Source organism: Hydractinia symbiolongicarpus, chromosome 5 (genome assembly GCF_029227915.1).
Source record: "Hydractinia symbiolongicarpus strain clone_291-10 chromosome 5, HSymV2.1, whole genome shotgun sequence".
Lineage (NCBI taxonomy): Eukaryota > Metazoa > Cnidaria > Hydrozoa > Anthoathecata > Hydractiniidae > Hydractinia > Hydractinia symbiolongicarpus.
The window spans coordinates 12,619,183-12,646,264 of record NC_079879.1 but is presented as its reverse complement, the minus strand read 5'-3'; the positions used below and the strand labels follow the sequence as shown (position 1 = coordinate 12,646,264).

General features: G+C 33.3%; 2 protein-coding genes across 5 annotated transcripts in view; both read right to left on the bottom strand.

The window, feature by feature from the left end:
• The window catches only part of LOC130644834 (uncharacterized), a 16,256-nt gene extending 8,996 nt beyond the window's left edge, over positions 1–7,260 (bottom strand). The window contains exon 1 of one of the 2 annotated variants that reach the window (XM_057450599.1): positions 7,120–7,260. The gene's annotated coding sequence lies outside the window, so the exon portion shown is untranslated. Of the gene's footprint in view, positions 1–36; positions 347–7,119 lie in introns of those variants that run through there. The other variant, XM_057450600.1, reaches the window with a different exon arrangement.
• LOC130644836 (tumor necrosis factor receptor superfamily member 16-like) lies at positions 5,228–27,082 on the bottom strand. Of its 3 annotated transcripts, none has more exons than XM_057450604.1 (5): positions 27,056–27,082; positions 22,787–22,826; positions 17,293–17,706; positions 8,753–8,972; positions 5,228–7,268 (listed from the first exon to the last, which is right to left on the bottom strand). In XM_057450604.1, the coding sequence occupies exons 2-5, from the start codon at positions 22,820–22,822 to the stop codon at positions 7,222–7,224; spliced, it is 717 nt and encodes a 238-aa protein (XP_057306587.1). In that variant the 5' UTR covers positions 22,823–22,826; positions 27,056–27,082; the 3' UTR covers positions 5,228–7,221. The 3 variants fall into 3 exon arrangements, with proteins under 3 accessions (XP_057306587.1, XP_057306586.1, XP_057306584.1); XM_057450603.1 differs by lacking the exon at positions 27,056–27,082 and adding an exon at positions 24,093–24,286; XM_057450601.1 differs by lacking the exon at positions 27,056–27,082 and adding an exon at positions 24,104–24,285.

Below are 27,082 nucleotides of genomic sequence, written 5' to 3'. Positions count from 1 at the left end.
GCTAAAATACCAGATGAAGATAAAAAGTCATGGTACCTTCCTTATGCGTTGTCTTTGACTGGAGTGAGCAATTTGGTTGCATTTCATTAAATAATGAGCTAATGTCTGGCCCCGATTTGACGAACCAGCTGGTTAAGTATTAGTAAGATTTCGCCAGGACTACATCGCCATTTAGTGGCAGATAAACAGCATGCATATCTGCAGAATCTTTAGTGGCGCAATGGTGATTATATCGCTTCATTGATGTTGTTTGAGACGTGTGCATATCTTTAGCGACACATCATGTCCCAGTTAAAGCAATTATGCGCTTTGTCAGACAGCTAGAGGTGGAAAATCAAAATTTGGAGAGAAAGTTGCAAACACGCTATTATAAAACTTTTACGTAGACTATTTACTGAAATCGAAACCTCACGTGCAATCAACTGTTGCTCTCGTCATAAAGTGAATTATGTTCCAAATGTGGATTTCATCTTACTAAATTTATTAGTAACCACGCCAACATGTTGTTGCAGATTACTGAGAGTGAGAGATGCAAAGAAGTCAAGGATTGTGATCTTGCAATAACGAAGTTGTCATTGGTCCTGCACTTGGGGCATACAGAAAACGACTTAAATGTGTTATAAAATAAATCTCCAAAATCAACCAGCCACAAAGCTTTATTTACAATCTGTTTGGTCTGTTGGCTTCACTTTTTGTCACAAGACAAAAAAATGTCACAAAGAATGTCACACAAAACGGGGATGGGATGATCCTATTTCATCAGACGTCAACTTGAAATGGACACAGTGGGAATCCAACCGACCTCTGTTTGGAGAAATAAGTATTCCACAGTGCTACAAGATCGTTGGATTTGGAGAAATAAAAGAAATCAGGTTACATCATTTTGCTGGATGCAAGCCAAAATAGCTTATGGATGTCTGGATAGTAAACGATGATAAAAAGTCCATTGTGCTTAGTAATTGTTAAAGCAAAAGTCAGGCCGTTGAAGCCGTCAGTTACAATGTCTCACCACAATTTGTGGCTGCTGCTTCTGCTGCAAATATGGTTCACAGGGATATTGAGTTCAAATTTGTATGAAACAGTCAGGTCGTCCTTGGATACATAAAGAACAGTTCAAGAAGATTCAAATTATTTGTTGCAAATAGAGTGGCTTATATATTTGGAGATTGTCAAAACCGGATCAATTGTGCTATGCAACAATTAGATCTAATCCAGCACACTATGCTTCTAGAGGACTACAGCCTACAGTAAAGACAGCAATAACTGTAAACATAAATTTTTGTGGAAGAAATTCAACAAAATCCATGGAATTGTCGAATTTTATGTCTTGCCTGAGATGCCGTTTCCACTCACTTATCTGGAAAAAAGATTCTCAGATTCAAGAAAGTGTTTTAAAATTTGAATCTACATTCTGTTATTTCTTTAAAAATTAAAGCTAGAAGCACAGAGAGACAACATGATTCTATGAACCGACAAGAATCCTAGATCTGATATCATGAAAATTAAAGTGAAAAATTGAATTGCCACTGTTACATATCCTGCAACAACAATACCTTGGTTCAGAATAAATTAGCTAGTGGCAATAAACCTGAAGAGCACTCTTCTAATGGTTGTCTTCGAAAATTAAACTTGTTTCTCGGTATCGACTTGGTAGCAGGCTGCATTAGACTACATCATAGTACAATGTCAAACATCTAATTCTTGTTTCAAAGGAATCCAAGATCAATAACTAATAGCTGATTGGTGTCATAAAAAAAAGTGTAGCAAATTAATGTACAAAATTTAGGATACTAAATTATCAACTTGAATACCATGTGAAGTGCAACTTGAAACTAAGTAAAGGGTTAATCAAGAAAACGAAAAGTTTGCATTCAACAAATGAGCTTGTTCTCACAAGATTGTATAAAATAAGCAGCTCTGTTTACTTAGCGTGATATTTATGTGTCTAGCATGTTTTTCAATTCATATGGAATGTGCAAATTCATTGAAAACAAATACATTCATTAAAGTACTACAACAATTTACTTCTTTCCAACAAAATGTAAGAGGCACCAATAGTGACAACGGCTTAATTTTTTTAGGTGTAAACAATGGATTAAAAAGTTCACTTATTAGGTAAAAATGAAAAGTGCTTCTGTAGTTTTACCTTTATCTATATTGCTTATGTCATCAATAAAATTAGGAACTGCATCACTTGTCCAAAAAGTGATATTTGCTTCTTTGAAGTCAGCTAAACTGGTTATAGCTTTTGACAATTCCTTTGAAATGACAATGGGATGTTTGACATTGTACTTTAATGTACAATAGAAATAATTGTCTCGGTTTATACACAAGTATTATAGGTTTTACTTTGCATCAAATTGTTTAAGTTTTTACAATTCTTTTCACTTAAAGGAGTCAAATAAAAATTAAACATTTTTTATTTTGGCTCAAAAATTTAATCTCTTGAAATACTTATAAATGCTTAAGAAATTATGTTCTTACCACACAGCTAATTTGATTGAGAACAATCTCTCCCACTAATGTAACTAATTCAGGAGAAGGTTTACGACAGTCACCAAATGCATACCTGCAAAAAGATATTGGCAACAACTAAAATAGTCTGCAATACGTATGTCAGAAGAATATGAAAATGTAAGAATTCTGCAGAAACTGACACAGCCTCACTATTTTTTGGTGATGACACATATGACGAACGGAAGCCAATACATGTTAACGCACTCTGGAAATGTAGACTAACAAGCAGATAAACAGTCATACTAGCCAGAGTATAAAGACATTAAGTATTGGAAACAACAAAAATAACAACAAGCAGGAAACAAAAAAATATGTTTTGTGATGCACTTCATGTGTTGAGAAATATTACCTTTAGTTTGGGTACATGTGTTTTCTTTACACTGGTTTTTGACCTTTTTTTTTCGGATTTTGAGGAACTCGTTGTACCAGTTTTGCTAGAAATTTGTTTGGTCATACTACACTACAACAAGAAAAATAATAAACCTAGGTTTTTATATTTTGTATACATATAAGCTATGCAAATATATGTTACAAAAATTTATTTAGCCAAAAATAAATTGTTACCAAATTCTTAAAGACAATTAATTCTGATATATATCACAACAAAATCTCGGTATAGGATACGGGAAATAGCAAAGAATGGTTTTCCTTTGTTACGTGGTGTCATTCGTAAAGAGTGAGCCAATGACATAAATTTTTAGGACTTACGTACAGGGCACTTTGGTGACACTCATAAACGCAAGAAATGAACACATAAAATTTGGTACTTATTACAAAAATACCAATGGGTTTACATCACATTTTTTAAGATTATACTACACATATTTGAGGACACCTGCAGGAAAATGCATTGTTTATCAAGTTACCCCATATGGCGATAAACTTTTGCGATTTTGTCATTCATTAGTTTTCAAATTTCTCGCTGGAAATTTTTAAGGTTTAAAACCCATGTCTCACAGTAACTTTTTCATTCTTATCTTAATGTTAAACATGCAAGAACTTTTGCAGAAAAATAAAAACACATCAAGAGAAAAAGTTTGTTATTAAAATATTATAAATAATTTCAAACCGATTAATCCCTGCAGTCATTTTGGTGTCAGCGGTATGAAAAACTATGCTAAAACTATACTAAGTAAAAGTCCTATTACTTCAGTAAAAATTGAAATAATGACTTGAAACTTAGTATTACATGTTTTTAGACCAGTTTGATGAAATGAACCCAAAATTTTTTTTACTACTATCATAGTTTCTGAGTTCTTAATTTTGGCCATTTTTGGAGACGCCGATAACTTTTTTTGACAGCATATCAATTTTGACAAGCCATGTGTACAGATAACATTCTAAGTGATTCTCAGGCTTAAAAATAATTCAAACAGATACAATGTGTCCCAGGTTTAGGACAAAACACCTTATCCAGCTCAGAGAAAGTGGGAATGTGCTTCTAAAGCACAGTGCTAAATTTCCACCTGGATCTGCAACACGTTTACTTTGCACTAATCGCCCGGTCTGGTGCCATTCACAATTAATTTTTGAATATCCACAGGAACTTTTTATGTAAAATGAAAAATGCTAAACAACTGTATTTGCTTTGCAGAAGGCTTATCTTTATCATAAGTCCTGTGAATGTTGGTTTATGAAAAAGATATTCTTAATGTATAATTGTCCACTGGATTTGTAACACATTACACTAAGTTTACGCTTTACTAAGTCTTAACCTGAAGACTTTAGGTCTTCCCACTTTAAGCGAATAATACTTCTGGCTATACTTTCCCAAGTTTTGTTATTTCATAAAAGAAAACTGAAAATCTACAAAATTATTTATATATGCAGAAATTTATTTATGAAATATAGGTTTCAGTTTGTCGTGGAAACATGTTTACCAACATGCAATGTCTTGCATACCTAACTAGCTATATACTTAAGTCTTGAATGTTCACTGCTATGGGAGGTCCAAATAACTACCTAGCTATTTTTATTTAAAATGACAGAATGCCTTGAAAAATCTTTTGTGCAGCTAGCTACATTAAAGTAATATATTTAGCTCTTGTACTTTATCACTTAATTATTTAATAACAAATGTGCCCTGGAGTGCTGGCATGGTACTGGCTAGGTAGCTTGTAATCACAAAATAAATATTATCCAGATGCGACCATCCCTCATCATCAGACATCGAAAAGGCGTTTCTGTTCTTTACTTCTCATTGTGGGGTACCTCAAATTCTTGTAAATCCAATGAAAAAAAATTACTTAAGAATTCCTCTTCTTTCCCTTGCACTACTCTTGGCATTTCTTTGCATGTCTTTAGTTTTAAGCCACGATCCCTGAGCTTCCAACCCCGTCTCATTCACAAGTTTTAGCGCTAGCCAAAATGACGGATAACATCGAGGAACTCTGGGTAATTTTGAAAAAATGTGGTTCTGCCTTATGATTTTCAGATATTTGCTGCTGATATCAGCATATTTTGGCCCTCGGGTGCCACACCTCCGTATATATAGGAGTTAATTATCTTTAAACATCAAACTTCACTGCAAAAATTGACTGACTTAACCAAAACAGATACAGATGTGATTTAAAAATACACTAGAATCACAGCTTACTCATTGAAAGTCTTGCCAACTTAGGTATTTTGAAGCGGCAGATTTAAAAAAAGTAAAACCAAAAGTTGTTATATGACAAAATTGCACCAATTGAAATAAGAAGGAGACTCCTCATAAAACAACGTACATTTTCTGCACATTTTGTTATGTGAAACATACAAGGTAATCAGTAAACCATAAATATAACAATTATAGGAGTGTATAATGCTGTTTCTATTATTAAAAAGAAAATATTATCAATTAATATTATTAAAATTTATAAAAATATTCTACACTATACAGGACTAAAAAAAATTTCGTCCCCACCAGGCGTCTAAGTGCGTATATCCTATTACACATGATTTGCGTTTAAACAAAGTGATCCCCACTAGTAACACGCTTTAGAGTAAAATTTTAAACGAAGATGATGAGCTTCAAGAGTACGAAAGTATTTCTCTATACTTTGTAATTCTATTCTTATCATTTATTCTTATCTTCTTGGAAACAAATTATTTCTTAATATAAAACTTTGCCACTGGACACATCTTACTATCAACCTTGCATTTCATACTGCACAAAATTTAATGACTGTTTTGGCTTTATGGAACGATAATTTTGTTTTAAAACCATACATATTCGTAATTTTGGAAAGAGAATTTCACTAATCACTTTTTACTAAGTATTTATCTTATTCTTAGGAGTTAAAATCAACTGAAGTTGATGTGTAATAAAATGACATAACCCAAATGTCTTTTTGTCTTTATTTAATTTCATTCACTTGCTAACATTTTGCGTTTAATTTCTAGATAAGTATTTATAAAACAACATTACAAGACAAGTGAATCTGAAAGAGGTGTTTTAATATGATCCGTTTTATGTTCATACACCATTATGCAATGACACAGGCAATGGTAGATACACCAAGTCAAAGGAAACTGCAAAAAAATACCGAAAATAAATGCACACACCCTAGATTCACTTGTTTTTGACAGCTGTGCAACACTTGAGTATTCACTGGGTTAAAAATTGTCTGAATATGATAAAGACATACACTGTGTAAACATCTCTAAACAATTGAAACAAAGTGGTGTTTTTTTAGTATTCTATAGATACTAGAAAAGTTTGTGCACTGATTTTCACTCTTGTTGCCGGGAAAATTGAAAGTTAAGAGTAACACTAATGATAATTCCAATTCTGGCATGGATAGCTTAGATGGTTTCGGCTGTTTCTGATAGCGCGTTATAGACAGTGTCATTTTTATGATAGGAATGCATCTTTACTTAACTTTTATGTAGTTTTATATAGTTTTTCATTTAGAGTTGGTTGACTTTAATTTTATACGGAATATTTGTGACATAACCGTCAGGGTAAAGGGTTATTAATCCAATTACTCCAAACACATAAAGGTATCAGTGTGAAAAATTATTTGTAATCATTCCATAAACCCAAAACAATCATAAAACTTTTGTAGTGCGAAATTCAAGTACCTTCAACTATCTGCCAGACTATTAGAAAAACATTTTTCCTACTAATTTTTACGAGTATTTAAAAAGCAGCAAAAAACCTATTTCATGGTTTTGTGCAATAGCAACATGAATGCATTCAACTTAAATTTCTCCAAAGAAAGTAAATTCAGGAGCTTAGACACAATTCCATCCAAGATGTTTTTGTTGCAAATCATGAAAAAAGATAAAATAAAATAAGCTTAAAACACCTTTATGTGATCTTAATAAAGTTCATTTTTGCACGTATAATTTTTGCGTAATTAATTTATGCGTAATTTCTGTACTAAATTTTGTGCACTAATGTGTAAAGATTATGCTCAAAAATACATATTTGCAAACATATTTTATCCTTTATAACAATTTTGTATGTAGTTCATATATTGAAAAGCGTGAAACCAGTAGTTGTTTACTTTCCACATGTGAAAATTCAAAATAAATAAAAATAATACTATGTGCATTGCATTGGTTATAAAAATTATCAAGAAATTTTTTTTGTGACTTTAAATAAACAACTAATGAAACCTTCTTATTGTCTTCTATATCTTGGGCAAGAGAATATTTCTGAAGATCAATCATCCATAAGCTGTTGTTTCAACAATCCGTGTTATTGTAGCATTCACGCTTTTATTCTGACGACGATGACTGTGAACGATGTCTTGCTGTTCCACTACCTAAAAATAACAACTTAATTACTGTGTATCAACATTCTGTTGCAAATTAATGTTTGCAAAACAAAATATTCATAATTTATCCTAACCTAGTTGTTTTTACATCTAAAAATCTTTTTAGTGCTACGTGTCAACTTCTTTAAAGAATTTTGGACCAACTTTGGGGGAGTTAATGAGCCTTGGTCATACAAGAGCCCTGTTACCCATGCCAATTTCATTTAACAAGTTATTTGGCTGTAAACTTTGTTGTTTTGTTTACTGCATCTATTAACTGTTTTATTTACAATAAGTTAAACAATGTAGCATAGCAAAATGATTCGCAATTGGCATTGTTCTTACAGGTAGTTCTGATATGAAAAATGGCTCTGTACTTTAACTTAAGGTTCGTTGTGCAGCTGGCTGTGGTTAAAAAAAACTGTTAGCCTTTTGAGGACCCAATCAGGGTAAAATTTTTCAAAGATACAATGTAACAATGACTGAAAGGAAGAGACCATGTTGTACTTAGGACCTCAAAAAAACCTAAAAGAACTTTCATATCTGATGGTGGCCTAATTCCTAGTTTTTTAAATTTAATTATATGAAAACCATTAGGAATACCAAACTTTAGTTTTTAAAACACCAAATAGCACTTGATAATTTTCAGATTATGTTTCAGCATGTAAAGTACTCAGATTCAGTTTCAGAAATTACCACAAACTGCAACCACCAACTTTAACATTGAAGATTAAGTACAGCACATAATTTACTGATACAGTGAAAGTCACCATAGTCTGATGTGTAGTTTCAAAACTCTATTCAAGATTATAATTACTATTGTTTACTGGCAGTGGGTTTTTTCACAAAATTTGCCCCACTTTTCAAATTCGGTTAACAGTTGGTTAAGATAACACAATTATACTATTTCAGTATCTTTTCGTTCAATTTTTAGGTTATTATGTCTACATCAAAACAAACTTTCCATCCTGTGTGAAAGCAACACACCTAGGTTAATGTAATGACCTGGTACCCAGTTGTTATATACAGTTACAACTTTTTGGCTGGTGCTAGTTACCTACACTATTTTTTTCCTTCTGATTTGCATAGCACAGTTTTTATTTGGTCTCGGAAAGCAGTATTAACTTATTCCAGGATATTTCCAAAATTTAAATCCCATGAAATATTACCACTCCTGCTAACTTCTTGGATTTAAGTTCTAATGAAAATTATATTGATTTTGTAAAATATCATGCAGAAAAGTATGTAGGCAAAATTCACATGTCAATGGTGTTAAGTGTGCTTTCAGCTATGCTAATTGGTCAACCTCTTAAAAAATGCTGAATAAGACTGCTCTTCAGGTATGTTGTAAAAGTATCAAAAATTCTTGCATTCTTAAATGTTAACATGCAAATAAGTAACTCCATAAACAAAAACATTTCAATTCTGCAAGTTAAAACTATAAAAAAGTCTTTAGTCAAAAATATAGATAAATGAAAATTAAGATAGCATACCACGGTTTGCATCAGTCTTCTTTATACAAACTACAACAACAACAACAACAACACCAAGACAACCAATTATTGACAAAATGACATACATCCTTTGAGATGTCCCTACAGAAGACGGTTGCTCAGATTTTGGTGGTTGCTCAGATTTAGGTGGTTGCTCAGATTTTGGTGGATGAGTTGATTTTGCAATACACTTCCCTTCTGTGCGATGACTATCACAATTCTAAGAGAGAATAATTCTTATAATAACAGGCCTTGCCATGAGTCGCGAGCAATTGCTCGCGCCCGCGTAGTGCTCGCGTAAATGCTCGTTACCCGAGCATTCTATTGCTCGCGTAAATATTAACATTTTGAGATAAGTGTAAACGTTTTTCTCAAGAATTGATTGGTCTTTTAAGTGAGATTCCTGCACGAACGCTCAACCTGAAACTGAAAAGATATTTGGTGTGATTATTTTCCACCCATCATGCAAAAGTTCATTCGCTATTTTGTAAAACTCGTGCGATACGGACATTAAGGTTAATCTTTGTTGCGCATTCATTTTGCAGTAGAAAAGTGGGGGACGTTTTAAATCGTGAACCCCAAACACGATGATCGAGCGTCTACTGGTATAGCGACTCTCTCAATCTTAACTTCCTTTTCTACATGTCCGAAATAGTATGCATGACTATATTGTCGTTTTCATAAATTAATTGTTTATTTTTCAGCAAATAGAAAAAAACATGCTTCGTTTTCAAATTAAAAAAAAATCTTTATCTGCATGGTTTAAATAAAACTCCAGGTACATAAAATTTATACAGAAAAAAAAATATAGCGCACGTGGGTTTCGTTTTTAAAATTGTTTAAATAACAGTTGCGGCATAAAGAAAATAATCCATTAAATTTGGACCTGCTATGGTTTCCAATTGTTTCGTCAAATGAAGAAATTATCTACAATTAAATCCATGATAAATTGTCTGTTCCGCCTGTAAGTGCAGTTTTGCAGACTTGCGTCATCCGTGCTCCGTCGGCGTTCACCTCCGTATTAGTTAAGAACCGCATGGCTGGAATTCTTGTGTAAGACCTGGTTACCAACGACGAAGGGGCCAGGCAAAAGAGATTTATGTCTACGTAGTTTTTTAACTAAGTCAGGAGTCGGTGAATTAGCTAGGATGGTCAGGTTGGCTATGAATAGGCTTGCTCGTGGATTTCAAGGACCAGGACTATTCAATAATTCTGAGATCTAAAAGTGTCTGACCAAGACGAAAATCTATCGGACGTTTTAACCGACGAAAGTTCTAAGCGAGCCACGGACATGTCCGACCAAACTGGAAATGTGGCAGGCATTTTAATCACACGCCTGAAACGATTTAGGTGTGTGCCAAGGTGCACGCCTCTCCTGAAAAAGATGCCCTGAGAGACTAAATGTAAAGTTTTTTTTCGCGAAAAATATGGCGAGCAAAATTGCTCGCGTGGACACTCTGACGCGAGGAATTAATTGCTCAGGAGGTTATTTGCTCATGGCAAGGCCTGAATAAACTTGTTTCATTGACTAGTACCCCCAGGATATGATAACTCCTTTTAATACACTCAGTATATTTATGAAATACATCCAAATCTTCTAGATAATTTTTATTTTAAAATATATCATGTGAAAGATGAATAAACCCTCTACAGAATGACAACATTTTATCTGCTATAATAATAGAATTTCCAAGGAGGAGTAAAAAAATCTGAAATAAAACCAACTGGAGACAAATCAATAAAGTATCTTGGCAACCCACAAAGCACATTAAATAGCTTATTCAGTCTCACCAAAGATGAGAAAATTCTCACCAAAGATGAGAAAATATACAGGTGCTTTTAGTTAAAGCATTAAGCCCTGTCCTTAATACTTGTACACTTGGAGACATAAGTAAAAACTGGATTTGAATCCTGCACTTAACAGGATGCCCATAATACTAACTATCGATAAAGGAATACTGGAATCATGAGACAAAGATACAAGATACTGTGTTGTTGTGCTGCATATATTTTATTTAATCAGATCCTAATAAACTGTATTTCTTACTGAGGCTATTAGGAAAATGAAGATTTGGCAAGGCTGTTGTTGAAAATGGTAAAAGAATTTGAATATACTGGAATTGAGCTGATTACAATTGTTGCCAATTAGATTATAAAAATATTCTGAGTGATTGGCAGTCAAGTGCAATAATCAAATGTCTTAAATGCAGGAAAAATGCCTTAGCAAAAAGATACAGTATTATTACTTAGACAGCTTTAGAAAAAGTATCTAGAAAAGAGAAAGAATCTCTACTCTGCTTCTGCAGATTTAGAGTAAGCTTTACATAGAGTTATTTGGTGAGCTATGAGAAAATTAGGTGAACTAGATGAATGGCTGTTTAAGATCGTACAACCTAATACATCAGTGCTAGAAGTCAAGCCAGGATTAATGATTCACTCAGCACTTTTGACGGAGTTCAGAACAGGGTTTTAGTGGAAGTTCTTGTATGCAGATGATTTACTTCTCATAGCGGAAGGGATGGAAGAATTGGTTAAAAGCCTTGAGAAGTGAAAAAAAGACTAGAAGAGAATGGGTTGAGAGTGAGTGCAGAAAAGTCTGAGGTTGTAATTAGTAGCATTAAAACCAGTGCAACCTGGTAGTTGTAAAGTGGGTTTTTGGAGTCAGGAAAGGGGATGGTAGTAAACCAATTTTTTGTCAGAACTGTAAGCACTAGGTATAAAAGAAGTGCAGAGGTATTGGGGAAACGTAAGAGCTATCCAAATTGTACGTAAACATTGCAAAGGTAAGAATATAGACAACAGCGTTTTTCAAGATTTACTGATGTAACAGTGACTCATTACAGATAGTTTAAAAGTTCTGTTACTTATGGATACATTAGGCAATAAGGGGTATGTTGGAAAAAGTGTTATTTGTGGAATAATTTCTTGAAAAATGTTGATAGTCACTTATGTTTTTTACTGGCAGAGTTTTGTTGATTGAGTAAAAGGTAGGTTGTGTGGGGCCTGTGTGGAAAATAGCATGAGAGATGAAGCCGAAAGATGTTGACCCTTTTGTAAAGAATGATTTGCAAATGTTTAGTTGTAGGTGAACATTAGTTTGAGAGACAGAAGAAGTCCAGGTACTAAGAAGCAAGCTACAATGTTAGACAAAAATATTGAGACAAAGGCAGTTTTTTCCTTGTTATTCAAATATGTACAGTGTCAAACAGTGAATGTGCTGCAGCCGACAGGCTGCAAAGTCAGATAACACTTAGACAGGGTTGAAAAGTTGATAGTCACTTTCTCTAGAATGTCTGTACACAGAAATAATTCAACTTATAGCCCATAAATGCCCCAAAATTCGTTAAAATGGCCATGCTGACAACAGCAACATTTTAAGAGTTTGGACTTAACCAAATAAACTAAGTTCTGAGTTCTCTTTGAACATTGACAAGTTCAAAAAGTGTGAATCTAATATAGAAATAGCCTATGCAACTTGTGGTGACAAACTTCAAAACTAGTTGTTATGTCTCAACATATTTTGACAAAGATTTTAAGTATTCGTAGCATTAGAAATATTATCCAGACAAAAAGATTGAGTTGGTTTGAACACTTGGAAAGAATGGGGAGGAATAATTGGGTAAGAAAGTGTAGAGACTTGATAGTTCCTAGGGCACAATGTGAAGGTAGACCGGCAAAAACTTAGCAGAAATAAATAAATACAGATTTGATGTAAATAAATTTGAGTTTAGAACTAACACAGTCTAGATCAGATCCAACACATGCTAGCGGAAAACAGAGGTAAAGCCAAGAATGCTGATGATAATGATCTTTATTTTGCCTTTAGAGCTTACCTCTATTAACCCAAAATAGTTTATCTCAATTGATTCAATCTGTTCAGATTTAACAATATAATTTTCATTCCGTAAAATTCGTACTTATACTGAGATATAATACAAAGTTTGTCTGTTTTATGTTTATTCGCTCACTACATTCAATTGAGCTAGTTTCGGTATGTGACATATAGTTGAGTATAAAAAGAAAACAAAACTCCCTAGAAATATTGCAATGCAACTTCAAATAAAAAAACAATAATGGAAACATGTATGCTTTTTGCTAGCTTTACAAACTTTGTGCAATATTAGTTGTTTATGATGCTCCAAAGTCTTCCGCAGAAATTGTGAAATTGCTTCTCGCAGTTCTAATAAAATATATCTTATCCATGTCTCACCAAATAATCTACTATTGGCTAGAATTATAAAATCATGTCACAATTTTATTAATAGGGCTTATGAAAAATCTTGTCGCCACCTGAACGACACTGCTTCAAGCTTCTCCAAAATACTTCACTATTACTTTGTTTCCATTAAGACGATTTTAACCGAATCGTAGCGTTGCGTTTTGAAAACAAAATCAAATAGGGGGTGTGTTTCCATTAAAAACGCACAACATCGGCATAAAATATGTATCGGATAGCTCTCACTACGATAGTTTTTCTTAATGGAAACACATCAAGCAAGAAGGACTACCTAGTGAAATTTGGGCAGCTGTACACAAAGATCAAAGATCATAAAATGGAGTTACCAGACGGTTTTTTGTTTTGGCATATCGAGTATTGAACTCAGCGAACCTGTCAAGTGAACAGATAATAAAATGGTTAAACAGTTGAAAAGATTTGCAGTTGTAATCACCTCAGCTCCAGTTGGTGCCTTCTCGATCTAAAGAAGAGCCTGTATTCTTTAATGACAGCAACGATGCTAATTTTGTGTATTACGGCGATTCCAGGTGACAAAATTGGTATAAAAGAAAATGGGGGCAGAAGAAGAGGGAGCTACAATTCACAACAGAAGAAAGGAGGAAGTGATGACAAAGGAATTTTGAACCCTTTGAATAGAGATAAAAATGTAACAAGATGCAGAATTTGTGATAGCAAATATCATTGGCAAAACGACTGTTCAGTAAAGTGGAAACGTCCAGATAAAATCACCTTGTTTAAAGCAAAGAACATTGAGAATGAGGAAAAACGAAAGTATTTTTTGTTCTTAACTGTGCAGTTCTTGATTCAGGATGCTCTCAAACAGTTTGTGGGGAGATTTGGGTAAGTGCTTTCAAGAGAGTTTGGATGATAATGAACAAATTACAGAAAGATCGTCCAACTCCACCTTTAAGTTTGGCAATGGCAGGCTGGTCCAATCCATGAAGAAAGTCTTACTTCCAGTTACAATTGGAAAGCATGAAATTGATTTGGAAGCAGACGGTGTTGATACTGACATACCCTTTTTGCTTTCAAAAAGTGCAATGAAGAAATCATCAACTGTCATTGATTTTGACAAGGACACAGCAGTTATGTTTAGAGAAGAACAAAAGTTAATAAAGATCCAAGAAACAAGATGTAATGATTGATGCTATATTATGAAAATGTGGATAAGCTACTTTGGCCAACCAAGAAAGTTTTTAGCTGACAATGGTGGAGAATATTTGAATGAAGATTATTGGGAAATGTGCAAGATGTAATATTGAAGAAGCAAAAACCGCAGCTGAAAGCCCTTGGTCAAATGGTATATGTGAACGCCACAACGCTGTCATCAAAGAAGCAGTAAGGAAAACGATGGAAGACTCAAATGTAGTTTGGAAATGGCAGTTGTTTGGGAAGTAAGTGCAAAGAACTCCTTGAGTGGACATCAAGGATACAGTACAAATATGTTGGTGTTTGGGAAGACAACAAACTTTCCTAATGTACTGAACAATGAATTACCTGCCTTGGAGACCAGAGTTTAAGTGTTACTGTCAAAAAGAATCTGAATGCAATGAATAATGCCCGAAGAGCTTTCATTGAGTTAGAATCATCCGAGAAGATCAAGCATACTTTGAAACACAAAGTCAGGAGCTACAATGACGCTGTTTTTAAGAATGGTGAAAAGGTTTATTTCAAGTGTACCAACAACCCAAAATGGAAAGGACTGGGTTGTGTAATTGGTCAAGAAAACAAGAACATCCTGTTGAAGCATGGTGGTGAACTCACGCAATCTCTATTGAAGAAGAAAACAACAACTTCCGAAGATGATGACGACGATGGAGGAGAGAAGCAAAATCAAGACCCCACTCTCTATAACGATGATGCATCTAGAGGAGATGAAATTTACCCTAAAAATGAAATATCACATGAAGGAAAAGAGAACACAGAGCAGAACCAAGTGAATAAAGTTCCCAACGACAAAGCCAAAATATACAATTCAACCTGGTGTGCATTTACCTCCTGTTAAATCAAGAATCGCATATAAACTAAAAAGCTCTGAAGATCTGAAAGAAGGCTTTGTAATAGTAGAGCTGGCAAAGCGTCTGGTAAATACAGATATCATCTGAATATCCAATAGCCAAAGGAAAATTAGGTAGACGTGTTAGATTTTTTATCAGATGTTGTAGAATGGCATCCCATCACAAAAGAAGTAATGATTGCATCCAACAAGAACCAAGATTCCACAGAGGCAGCCAAAGGAAAGGAGCTCAGGAAGTGGAAGGACAACAATGGATACTGTGAAGTGGAAGACAATGATCATTACACAATCAGGTGTCGATGGGTGATAGAAACAAAGAAAGTTCAGTGTCTTGATGTAACCAAAGCCAGGCTTGCACAAGGATTTGAGGATGAAGGAGCAACAAACAGAAGAAATGATTTGCCTACCTGCGCAAAAGAATCGTTACGAATAACCCTTGCTCTTATTGCATCTTCAAGGTGGACCTGTAAATCAATGGATATCAAACGAGCTTTTCTCCTAGGAAATTCTCTGGACAGAGAGATATTTGTAAAGCCACCAAAAGAAGCCAAAACCATGAATATTTGGAAGCTTAATAAATGTGTCCATGGTTTGAACGAAACATGAAGAGTTTATCAATATCGGATTGACCAAATCTGATTATGACGATGCCCTGTTTTATTACAAACCGAACAAGAAGGAACCATGTGAAGGAATAATTGTCATATATGACGTCTGAGCACCTCGTTGAACAGAGCTACTGTTGACGATCTGATACAAGCCAACAAGACAGCATGGAAATGCGAGCAAAGATCGATATCAATCAAATTTCCAGAAGTACAGAAACCATTACATTTGGTTGCTTTTTGTGATGCATCGCATGCCAATCTGAAAAACGGATCGTCACAAGGTAGTATCATCGTCTTTTTAAAGGGGAAGAATGGAAAGGTCGCACCTCTCCGTTGGGCATCTCAAAAAATTAGAAGAGTATGCAGAAGTACGCTCACAGCAGAAACCATGGCACTCTTAGAAGTATCAGAAACTTATTTTTGGTTATTTCACATCAATGAATTATTTGTTGATCAAGTCGAAATGACAGAGATCTTTACTGATAATCAGTCTTTATATGAGGCTGCTCACTCGACTACAGCTGTTGAAGAAAAAAGATTAAGAGTGGATATTGCTACTATCAGACAAAGTAATTAAAGAAAAGAGTTTGTTCTGAAATGGATTGAGACAAAATTTCAACTTGCTGATGTACTGACAAAACAAGGAGCTAATGCAACCAAACTCCTGGAGACATTCAAGACATCAAGCTTTTGATTCCTAAACATCTGTACATCTGTAGTAAATACCAAAGAGCTTTCCTGTATAAACCAACAACAAGATGAAACACAAAAAACCGTTCAATCAATGAAAGAACGAGAAAGGAGATCGTTACTATCATTATTTATAAACAATAGAGTGTGGAATCGGCGTTATTGCTGAAACAGTTTAGTTGAGTGATTGTCGATATCACAGTCAAGATTCTTAATGTTATATGCTGTTGGAGAAGTCCTTGTTTGTATTGACTTGTGTGACTATTGCTGTGGAAGATAGCTTCCGTTGGTATTGATTATTGTTATCTTTCTTTTTGTTCATATAGTTTGTATATTAAGACTTTTATGGTGAAATAGTTACAACAGAGACTTATAGTTGTATTCTATTCAAAATTAATTTGATACACTTGTTTTGTCATGGGAGGCTAGCCTTAAAACTAACTTGTCGAAAGAACAAAATTTTCAAATGTAAATCAAATTATGGAAGGAGGAATGTATATCTGTTTGTAAATTTATTAAAAGGCAATTAAATACATGTATATAAAATTATGCCAGATTGACTAATGGCATATTTTAATATAAAACACTCAAAATGGATCATCCAAAGCCCTGATTTGGACATATGCACTATAGGGTGAAATGATAAATTATAGCAACAACCGAGCAATATGTAAGTAATTTGACAAAATCCACACATTAACTTTTAGTACTCCAAAGATGATGCATCATGTTGGAGCTAAACACAGAATTTCTCCCTTGCTCTACCCGCAGTATTATCTATCTGATGATATCTTCCTATAGCTTATGAAGTAGGCAAGGCAATATTATCACCTTTTGACATACAATGAGGACATGGTGCATGCTTCTTGCGACACAAAGATTTACCAACAAAGTATACTTTAGAAGTTATTAAAATAATTAAGAGGGTTTATAGGGCAACTGTGGGAGGAAAAAACTAAGGGAAATTTATTACAAAATTTCAACTCACCCGTCCATCCTTTAACATCTCACATTCTTTCATTACAGTATCCTCTGGAGTGCAGTAACAACACTCTTCAGTGCAATTACCAGTGACAGGATGTGGGTAAAAACCATATTCACACTTGCACAGTCTATTCTGATTTGGTGAACAGGTAGCAATCTCCCTTTCATTGTAACCACATTGTTCACGACATGGTTTACATTGATGAACAGAATTGTCAGATGAATACGTTTCATTAGAAACACACTCTACGCATCTTATTTCGTTCAGAAATACTGCTTTTGTATTACCGCACGGTACATTCAAACCATAACCAGGTTTACAAGTCACATTGCATGTGATACATGTTGTGCTGTTTGCCGTTTTGATAAGGTGGTGAAACGCTTTACAAGGTTTCTCTGTGTAAACGGTAGATAAAACCTAAAAAACATGCTTAGTGATTTAATTTTATCTATTTTATAGTTGTATTTTCGTTTTTCTAATAATGCCTGTTAGAACTTCCACTCTACTAAGCCACCAAGAGCAATTTAATATTATACTAGTCGAAGTCCTGTGGAAGAATCCCATGAATCTCTCATTGAGTCCATATGATGGGTCCAAATAAAAACATAGAATACAGTAATGTGAATTTTTAAAAGTCACAATTTGCATCATTCTATATCTATAACCACTGAAACAAAACGCCCAAAAGAAAAAGCATGTGCAGCAATAAAAAAATAAAAATAAAAGAGAAAAAAAAACCCTGGGATTGAGGTTGCTTACAATCTGCATTATACAGAACGTTTAAAAATATAAGCAGGTCCAACAACAAAATAAAAATAAAATAAAATAAAAATGGAAAAGGTCTAAGACAATCGAAGGTGTCTAACAACGGTTATGTAAAAAGCTAAACCTGCTAAAACTATATACTTGCTTTGTCATGCCAGAAGTACACAGGGAAAAATGGTATACCAGAGATTAGAAAAAATCATTAAGTCACACAAAAAAGGTTATTGCAAAATTTCTAATGCATCATACCAAATTAGCTATATAGTCTATTGCATACAGCAACCCTCCCAATGCGCAAACGTGCTGTGCATGATAACAATGCAGTGTTTTCGAATTTAAGAATCGAATATATTTCAAACGGTAACGTAACAGATGTAAACATTGATTTAACTTTGTTTACATTAAGGTTTTATATAACGACATTAACCACTTTGTAGCGTTAAAAACAGTAACAACGAAAAAATTACTTTTTACATTTTATATAAATTCTTCTCTGCAATACACACGCTGTATTTTATAAGAATAGTGTTTTTTTTTTCGTTTCAGCCTTCATGTTCTTAACTTTCCCTGGTGTACTTGCCCATTGCTTTAGAGAGAAAAAGGTTCAGTTTGTGAGATATATACGCAATAAAAAAGTAAACTTCTAATTAAATTTGTGCATCATACAAATTTTTATATTAAAACAAACAATCAAGCTTAGACATATTCCTGGGATATTCTGACCCATTATTTAGAGTATATTCTTACAAAAAAAGTTCTTAACTTTCTTGACAAATACTATCCTCGTGGCCTAATAATATATAATGCCTCAATAAAATAAAGCTTGCTATATATTGCTATAGCTATTGGCAATTTTTTTATATTTAGAACAAACAATCAAGGTTAGACATATTCTTAGAATATTCTGAACTTCTGACCCATTGTTTAAAGTCAGGCCATTCCTTGAGACGAGTGTGATCGCACGCGCACTCGCCCGCGCACTCGTAAAAAGATTTACGAGTGCTTTTTATCGCACTCGTGATTTTTTTCTTTTTCTAAAATATTATAGAGCGATGAAAAAGGCTATTATGCTGATTACATGACATTCATTTATTTGTGATTGATTTGTTTAAAAAGTATAAAGAACATTAAAGTCAGTGTAATATCCCTAATTAAGCATGGAAATCTTGGGAAAATCAAAATGCGTGTGTACTGTAAGACGCCATCTTTTCTAAACTAACAAGGTCGCATGCGTACGCGCTATTTTACCGAACAACAACGGAGCCTGTCGGATGTCTATGTGAGCATGTCGGATGTCTATGTCTCTTCGGAATACCACAGTCGGCCCCCTTTCCTTCACGCCGACACTCTTATGCTTGGCTAGTGCATTACACTGAGACTCGAACGAAAGACGGAAGACCATTTGGAACCATGCCACAAGTTAGTCCGACCTTCATCATCACAGAATACTGCGAGAAGAGTGCCCACCCATGCAAGTTAAATATAACCAGAACATGGGAGAGGTTAGGTGTCATGTACCTTAATACAGCTTTCGAACGAATGTTTTCGTGATATAAATGCAAAGAAAAAACATGTTGAATGAAGTTTAAAAAATCTTTATAAAGGGGGAAAGAGAAATCAAGAATGTCTAGAACTATATTTAATGCCAAAATCATATAGTGAATCTGTTAACACATCATCGCATTCAACAGTGTTTTAACCATGCACTTGTGGTTAATACGTTTTACATAATTCATTTCTATACAGCTTAAATAACATAAAACGTTGCGGTAAACAAAAAAAGTTAAGTGTGAATCACACTTGCAAATATTAACATCGCACTTGTAAATTTTGCTTATGAGTGCGATTTTTCGCACACCATAGCACTCGTAATTTTTTAGCGGGTGCTTTTTGTAGCTCTGGCATAGTTTTATTCAAGAAATGGCCTGAAAGTATATATATTCTTACAAAAAATGTTCTTAACTTTTTTGACAAATGCTATCCTCGTTATTCTTAATTATATTCTTACCATGTCTATGTCCTGAAAATATATAATGCCTTAATAAAATAAAGCTTGCTAGAAGTTGCTATAGCTATTGGCAAATTCTTTTTATATTTATTTAGAACAAACAGATTAAGATATCTTTAACTAACCCTGAGTATATTCTTACAAAAACATGTTAAATATGTTCAGGCTGAAGACAAAACATATTTAACATCATATTTAAAAGGGAAAGTTTAGATGGAAGTGTGTAAACGGCTTAAAAACGTTATTCACCTAAATTCATTTCTCTACCAGATAATCTAAACGACAAACCTGCTTTTCTTCCGCTTTCTCAGTAGTAGCTAGCGTTCTCTGGATAAAAGTCCAATCAGTTTTTTACTTCGATTAATAAACTTTGCTTCATCCCAAAGAAAACAAATTGAAAATGTATAGCTAGCTACAATTGTCTGATACATTTCCAATCAGTTCTCTTTTTGGCGTTATATCATCATACGTTTTTCTTCTTTATAACAAATATTTCTGACAACAACGTAAACTTTTTTATTCTCGCTCGACAACAACAGTCGCTCTACAACAACAGTTTTGTTTTTTACATTTTAGATTCGAATTATCATTTGAATTCAATAGTTTTTTTAAAAAACAAAGCAACCTCGTTCCTAGAACACAAAAATGATAGAAGAAAGAAATAATAAGCTTTAATCTAACCTCATGATGAGTAAACATTGTTTGAAATAACTTTTTTCAGGATTACTTTGAAAAAGAAACAACTTTCTTCGCTTCAGTTTTCATTTTTCAGTTGATAAACTTTGTTTCCATGAGATACGGCGCGCACATGGTAATCCGGGAGTAAAATTAAATTATTCTATCTATAACGACCAATGGGGCAATTAAAACAAAAAAACAAATAAAAACATTTAAAAATAAAAGAAAAATTAGCTTTAATAAAATAAAGAAAAAGAGTTTTATTTTTTAAAGTAATAAGAAAAGAGAATTAAATATTTAAATAGTAACCCCCTGATTTGCGTTTTTTTTAACTTGGTAAATTTTTGGGTAATGCTACGTCGTAAGAAAGTGACTCGTGATTTGTGTGACATGGCATTTGTGTGACATAATTTTTATTTAGTACTTTTTTTTCATCATGGCAATGTGTTTTTATATATGTATATGTCATATAATACTGTTTATTGAAATCATTTAATGCTTAAGGTTTTTAAAATTTTTAAATTATGCGATGGTCAATGTGAAGAAGGGTTCTTTAATCCTTTCAATACCAATTATTGGCCTGGTGAGTGGTTTAAATGTGTCAGTATTTCCTCGCTCCCCTCAGAGAAGGTTGTTCCAAAAAACTGATGAATGGCGAAACGGAAACACTAATAACATTGTACTTTGTAGCAATGGAAAATAGATAAAATTTCCGTATTTCATTCTTAAGTAGACAAACAAAGAGGGCAACAAAAAATCTATAAAATGGAGGAAATTATTAACTTTCTGCTAAAATATTGTACGAGGTTAATCCTGGAGGTTATTTTTTAGATAAGAATTAACTTAAGATTGGTAATAAAGCAAAAAATTTTTTGGCTTTATTTCAATATTATTTGTTCAATATTAGTTAAAAAGATACATTCTTAGTCACATGGTCCAATAATGATGTCCTTTTTCAGTTGTAATTACTGAGCATAAAAAACATTATTTCTGTGGCTCACATTATATTGCACACAAACAGTGGGAAATAGGATAAAAAATGGCTGGGATTGGAAGGGTTAATAAAAAAAGAAGTAAAAAATTTCATACGCACACCAGGACTCACCAGGAGATGGTGTGCTATGAAGTGCCCACAAAATTATATTTTGTTTTTGTGTGCAATAATTTGCACGCAAAAAACATTCATAAAATACCTACTATATAGTTCATGTATATTCCTGATAAAACTTTTCCAGTTAGTAGTTCCAAAAATTTAATCTATTGTTAACAAATAAAACTAGCCTGGACCTATCCATTAATCCCAAACATTTACCATCATACATGCAATAATAATAATAATATATATTTACCAACAATCTACAGTTACAAGTATCCAGTAAATATATAAAGCCTAGAAATATTAATTCATTTTTATATATATATACTATATGTTAACTATATCTGAGTATGTTGGAGGCAGGCTACCAAAATAGCTAGAAGCTAGGGTTATGATAGTCATTGTGGACAAGAACAAACAGGGACAGGCCTAGGGAAACGCTAGGTTACACAGACAAACAAAGACAAAAAAAAACATGTAGAGTGTGGTACAAACCATGTGACTATATATAGTAGGTTGCAAGAATATGTTTTTGGAGGCTCTCTTTGAGCATAATAAATGAGGCATCAAAGAATTTAATATGAGGCATATGAGTTTGGAGGGTGTTCCATGAAATAAATGCAACTACACATCAGCACATATCTTAAGCTGTTATTATGCAGTTATCAAGCAATGAAGTGAATTGTTAGAAAAAACAATGTGCATTGATACACATTGATATACAAACTACATAAATTCGAAAACTTATGTATATATGTATGTGCATATACTTGTCAAACTCAAAAATCTTTCAGTCCCATATTATTTCATTTAATTTTAAAACATTCTTAATACTTAATATGAATCAAAAATTAATTTTCTTGTTGACCAACTAGCAACCCTCCAAAATAGAGTTTGATTTGGTCTTGCCTGATGGAAAGAAATAATGACTAAAATTGAAAATCACTTACCAGCACAATTGTAAACCAAATGTGATGAATTTGCATTGTCCTGAAAAAAAAGGTGCTTTAAATCAACACTTAACTCATTACTAGACGTGTACATGCATGTAATGTTTAATTTTCGAATGTAGAAATTATTCATAAAATGCGGTCATAACTAGTTTTTGCAATGTTAAAATGGTCTGAAAATCATTAAAATTGTTTTCTTCACCATAGTAAGATTAATTATATAAAAGAACATACAAAATTTACAATAAAAGTACACAAAGCTTTTCGTAATCAGATAAACACTTTATAAAACAATAATAACTTTTATTTCAAACATTTTCTTATAAAGCGTAATAAGAATCCTGTGTATTTCTACAGGGTCTGCCCTCCCTTGTGGCAATTGTCAGATATATGGAGTTACCAATGCCTCATTAAAAACAGTTTAAAACTACATGTTAAAAACTTAAAACTGCCTTACAAGCAGTCCTTCCTTTTTGCCTGTCAGCATGTCATGCACATATATATATGGTTTTTTTTATTTTTACAAAACTTTGTACAGTCAGGGACAACCATTAAGCTATATAATGACTTAACAAGCAACTGACCTACAAAAAATTCTGACATACAATATTTACCCTATTTTTCCCGCTGCAAGATCAGCATTTCAGCCTTAGAAATAAAAAAGGACAGACTCAATAAGAACAAGATGGGGAAGCTGCATAAACTATAGCTCACTGTTAAAAAGATGTGCAAAAATTTAAAAATATGTGGCAAATTTAAAATATTGATTGTAAGCACTCTTTTGGGTATTTACAACCACAGTTATTTTGATATCCTTCTAGTAATGAGTATTACTAAGAATAAACACTGAATATTGCATTCTGATTGGTTAAAAGTTTAGCTACAGCGAATAATTATGTCAATAAAAGTAGGAACTATTTTCTACTTTCAATAAAGCAAATTTTTCAAAGCAAAATGAAAACAAATAAAACTGCACATGCTCAGATACATTTCGCCAGCGAATTTACATTCCAATTCCTTTTGTGAAAATCCCCCTTCTTCAAATTAAAGGGGAGAAATTACTCTTGTGATTTGTTTAATTATATTTAGCTAGAGGATTTATCTGTAGTTATAGCTAATAATAATTTAAACAAATGTTTCGCTAGCACAATCCTCTTGAACAAGCTATAAACAGGAATGAAACACTACAGTGAGCTAGCTATATATTACCAGGAAGATAAAATAACTCAAGTTAAGAGCTGATAATGTTTCTTGTTTTTTAGCCTAGCTAAGCTAAAGTAAAGCTAGCCGTACCTAACAGCCGTACCTTAAACATACCTTAGCCGTACTTAAGAAAATTCGTAATTAGCAGCTCTGTGTAAGACCACTTGCTTCTAAGCTTAAAATTATTCGTTAATGTATAGCTACCAAAGTTAAATTGTCAACTTTTATTTCGTCTTTTAGGTGAATATCTATGCCGATAAAAATGATGCAAAATGGAGCACTCCATCCAGTAACCCCCAGGGAATCCTCAATGATGAAATACCGATAATAATATATCTTACATGTTTATAATTTTTATAAAATGATTTTAATACAAATACAAAAGAGGTTTTTAAAATTGAATGTATGAAAAACTTTAGTAAAGTAAGATTGAACATTATTACGCTGCGGACAATATTAGGTTAGGTTCCCGTAATAGCTGTACAGCTAGCGTGAAAAGTGACTACAGCCGGCTAAATATAAATACGGTTGCCAGTACGGCTAGATAATATTAAGGTACGGCTGGACCATATTAAGGTACAGCTGGATCTTATCATATAAGAAACAATTTCAAATGCTAAAAACGTTCAATAAAAACAAAATTAAGTTAGGTACGGCTAACCAAAATAAGGTACGGCTGGAAAATATTAAGGTACGGCTAGGTCCTATCGTATAAGAAACATCTTCAAATGCTAAAAAGTTCAATGAAAACGAAATTATGTTAGGTACGACTAACCAAAATAAGGTACGGCTGGAAAATATTAAGGTAAGGCTGGATTTTATTATATAAGAAACATCTTCAAATGCTAAAAAAATTTAATATAAACGAAAAACAATAAGTACGTAGAAGAAGTGGAGTATACTGAAGTGGGGGCGAGGTTAAGAAAAAAATTGTATGCAATATGCTCTTCTAGGTTGGCTCCACATTGTTTTCTGCACAGAAAAATAAAAAAATGCTACTTTGAAAGTGATGCAGTAAATTTTCCTTTTTAACTGAGGTATAGACTGTGAATGTCTGAATAAGGAGTAGAATTACCGTTCTCGCCAGTTGAAGAACACACGCGTTTTTATTCGTTGGATGTTATAGTTAATGGAAGAGATGTAAACTTTTTATATAAAACAAAAGAACTTTTAAAAAAAATTTAATATTCGTTGTTGTTTATGAGTGCACGTTATGTTAATGATGGAAAACGATAAGAAAAAGGAAGAACCTAATAAAACCGCGAAACAATGTGTGAGTAAAGGTTTTTTATTTTTAATTTTGATTGTGTTAACTGTGTCCCGATTTAATTCAGCATATACACTTTTTATAAAAACAATTTTTTATAAGAACAATAAGGTTAAGGGCAAGGGCAAAATTTTACTGATTTTTCTAAAAACAACAACAAACATAAATACATATTTCTTGACAGAATTAAAATGAGCATGCGCTAACACATTAACAAATAAGATGAAAAATAATAACCAAAAGAATCCAAGTCTAGGTGTTTCTTACAAAAAAAACTGTCACTTCATTCCTCACACACTCTTTTTTTTTCTATTACGAGAGCAAAATATACACTAATATTTTCTATTTTCAACACCTAAAAAATATTTTATGCTCAGATGAAGTACACTTTTTGGCATACTAGTTTAAACATGCAAAATCACGCCTGGTATTTTCGGTATGTTGTCAAATGGTTCATTCATTATACAACCCAGACCGATAAAGAACTATTGTCGCGACTAGCACTCTCCCACGCTGTGTTTTTATGTTTTATCCCGCGGAAAACTGGAACCCAGAACTTTAAAGAGGACTTAAGTTAAATGTGAGTAAATGAAGGCTAGTAATTAATATTTTATCTATGTTAGATGCTAAGTTAGAGTCTCGATTACTATTGAATAAATCTTTTGGAATTAACGTAAAATTTCGGGAATATTTTGAACCCAAATATTCCCGATTGTAGTACAGTAAACACACTTATTTCCCTGATTAAAAAATAGCTTTTAGAAAATTGCGGTTAAAGAATCAATAAAACGTGCCAGTTGTTTACAGTTGTTAGCGTTCCGATATATTGCATCAAGATCAGATAGATCTATTACAGATTTGATCCTAGAAATGGAAACGTTAGAGAATGTAAGCAATCAATCTGACACTGATAGTGATATTTATTAAAATATAGTCATATATTATCCTGTTTGTATTTGTTAAAACATCTCGTTTCTTAGGTAATATTTTTTATATTTTCAGCTATACAATTTATTTTACTATAAATAGATGTGCAGCCATACTTTCATTTTGATCAATGGTAGCCGTACATAACCTAATTTCGCTTTTATTGAACATTTTTAGCATTTGAAGTTGTTTCTTAAATGATAGGACCCAGCCGTACCTTAGTATGGTCCAGCCGTACCTTAGTTTACCTAGCCGTACCTAACCTAATTTCGTTTTTATTGAACATTTGTAGCATTTGAAGATGTTTCTTATACGATAGGACCCAACCGCAAAATATATGTTGTCTTATAATTTTCATATTTTTCCTCTCTTTGCCTAACTTATCCACTTTATTTTACTTTACTTGATAAGTCGCATTGAGATTTACCGCTCGTACTAACCACCTTTTATTGCCAGCCGTACTTAAGTTGTCGATTTGGGAATCACCTTCCCGCGCTCTCCCACGTTTGGTTTCTATAAGAGCAAGATGTTTCGTTAACATTTTTCGTATTTTGCGGGTTCATTGGCGATTGAGAAACAGAAATTCAGTGACATAACAAATTTACCACTACGATTAGCTCAGTTTTTTCCATTAAAATACATTACCTCACCTTAAAAAGAAAAGTGTAGTTACGTACGGCTAAGGTACGGCTAAGATACGGCTTAGGTACGGCTGTTAGATACGGCTAGCTTTACCTAAGCCTAGCTAAGCAGCTAGCTAAGTTAAATGAATATGCAGCAATTTTCCTGTTCATCCAATTTATAATTTCCTCATCATTAGGTACAGCACCATGACTATGGTAAAGCAGAGCTACTCTGGCTGGTAGACTTACCTTTACTTAGTCAGTCTGTTGGTAGAG

Bases quoted from the DNA above. Each gene is read 5' to 3' on its own strand.
- LOC130644836 (XM_057450604.1), bottom strand. From the start codon at position 22,822: ATGCAAATTCATCACATTTGGTTTACAATTGTGCTG. The intron at 17,707-22,786 runs GTAAGTGATTTT...CATGTTTTTTAG, and splicing joins TTTGGTTTACAATTGTGCTG to GTTTTATCTACCGTTTACAC. The intron at 8,973-17,292 runs GTGAGTTGAAAT...ATTCTCTCTTAG, and splicing joins AGATGTTAAAGGATGGACGG to AATTGTGATAGTCATCGCAC.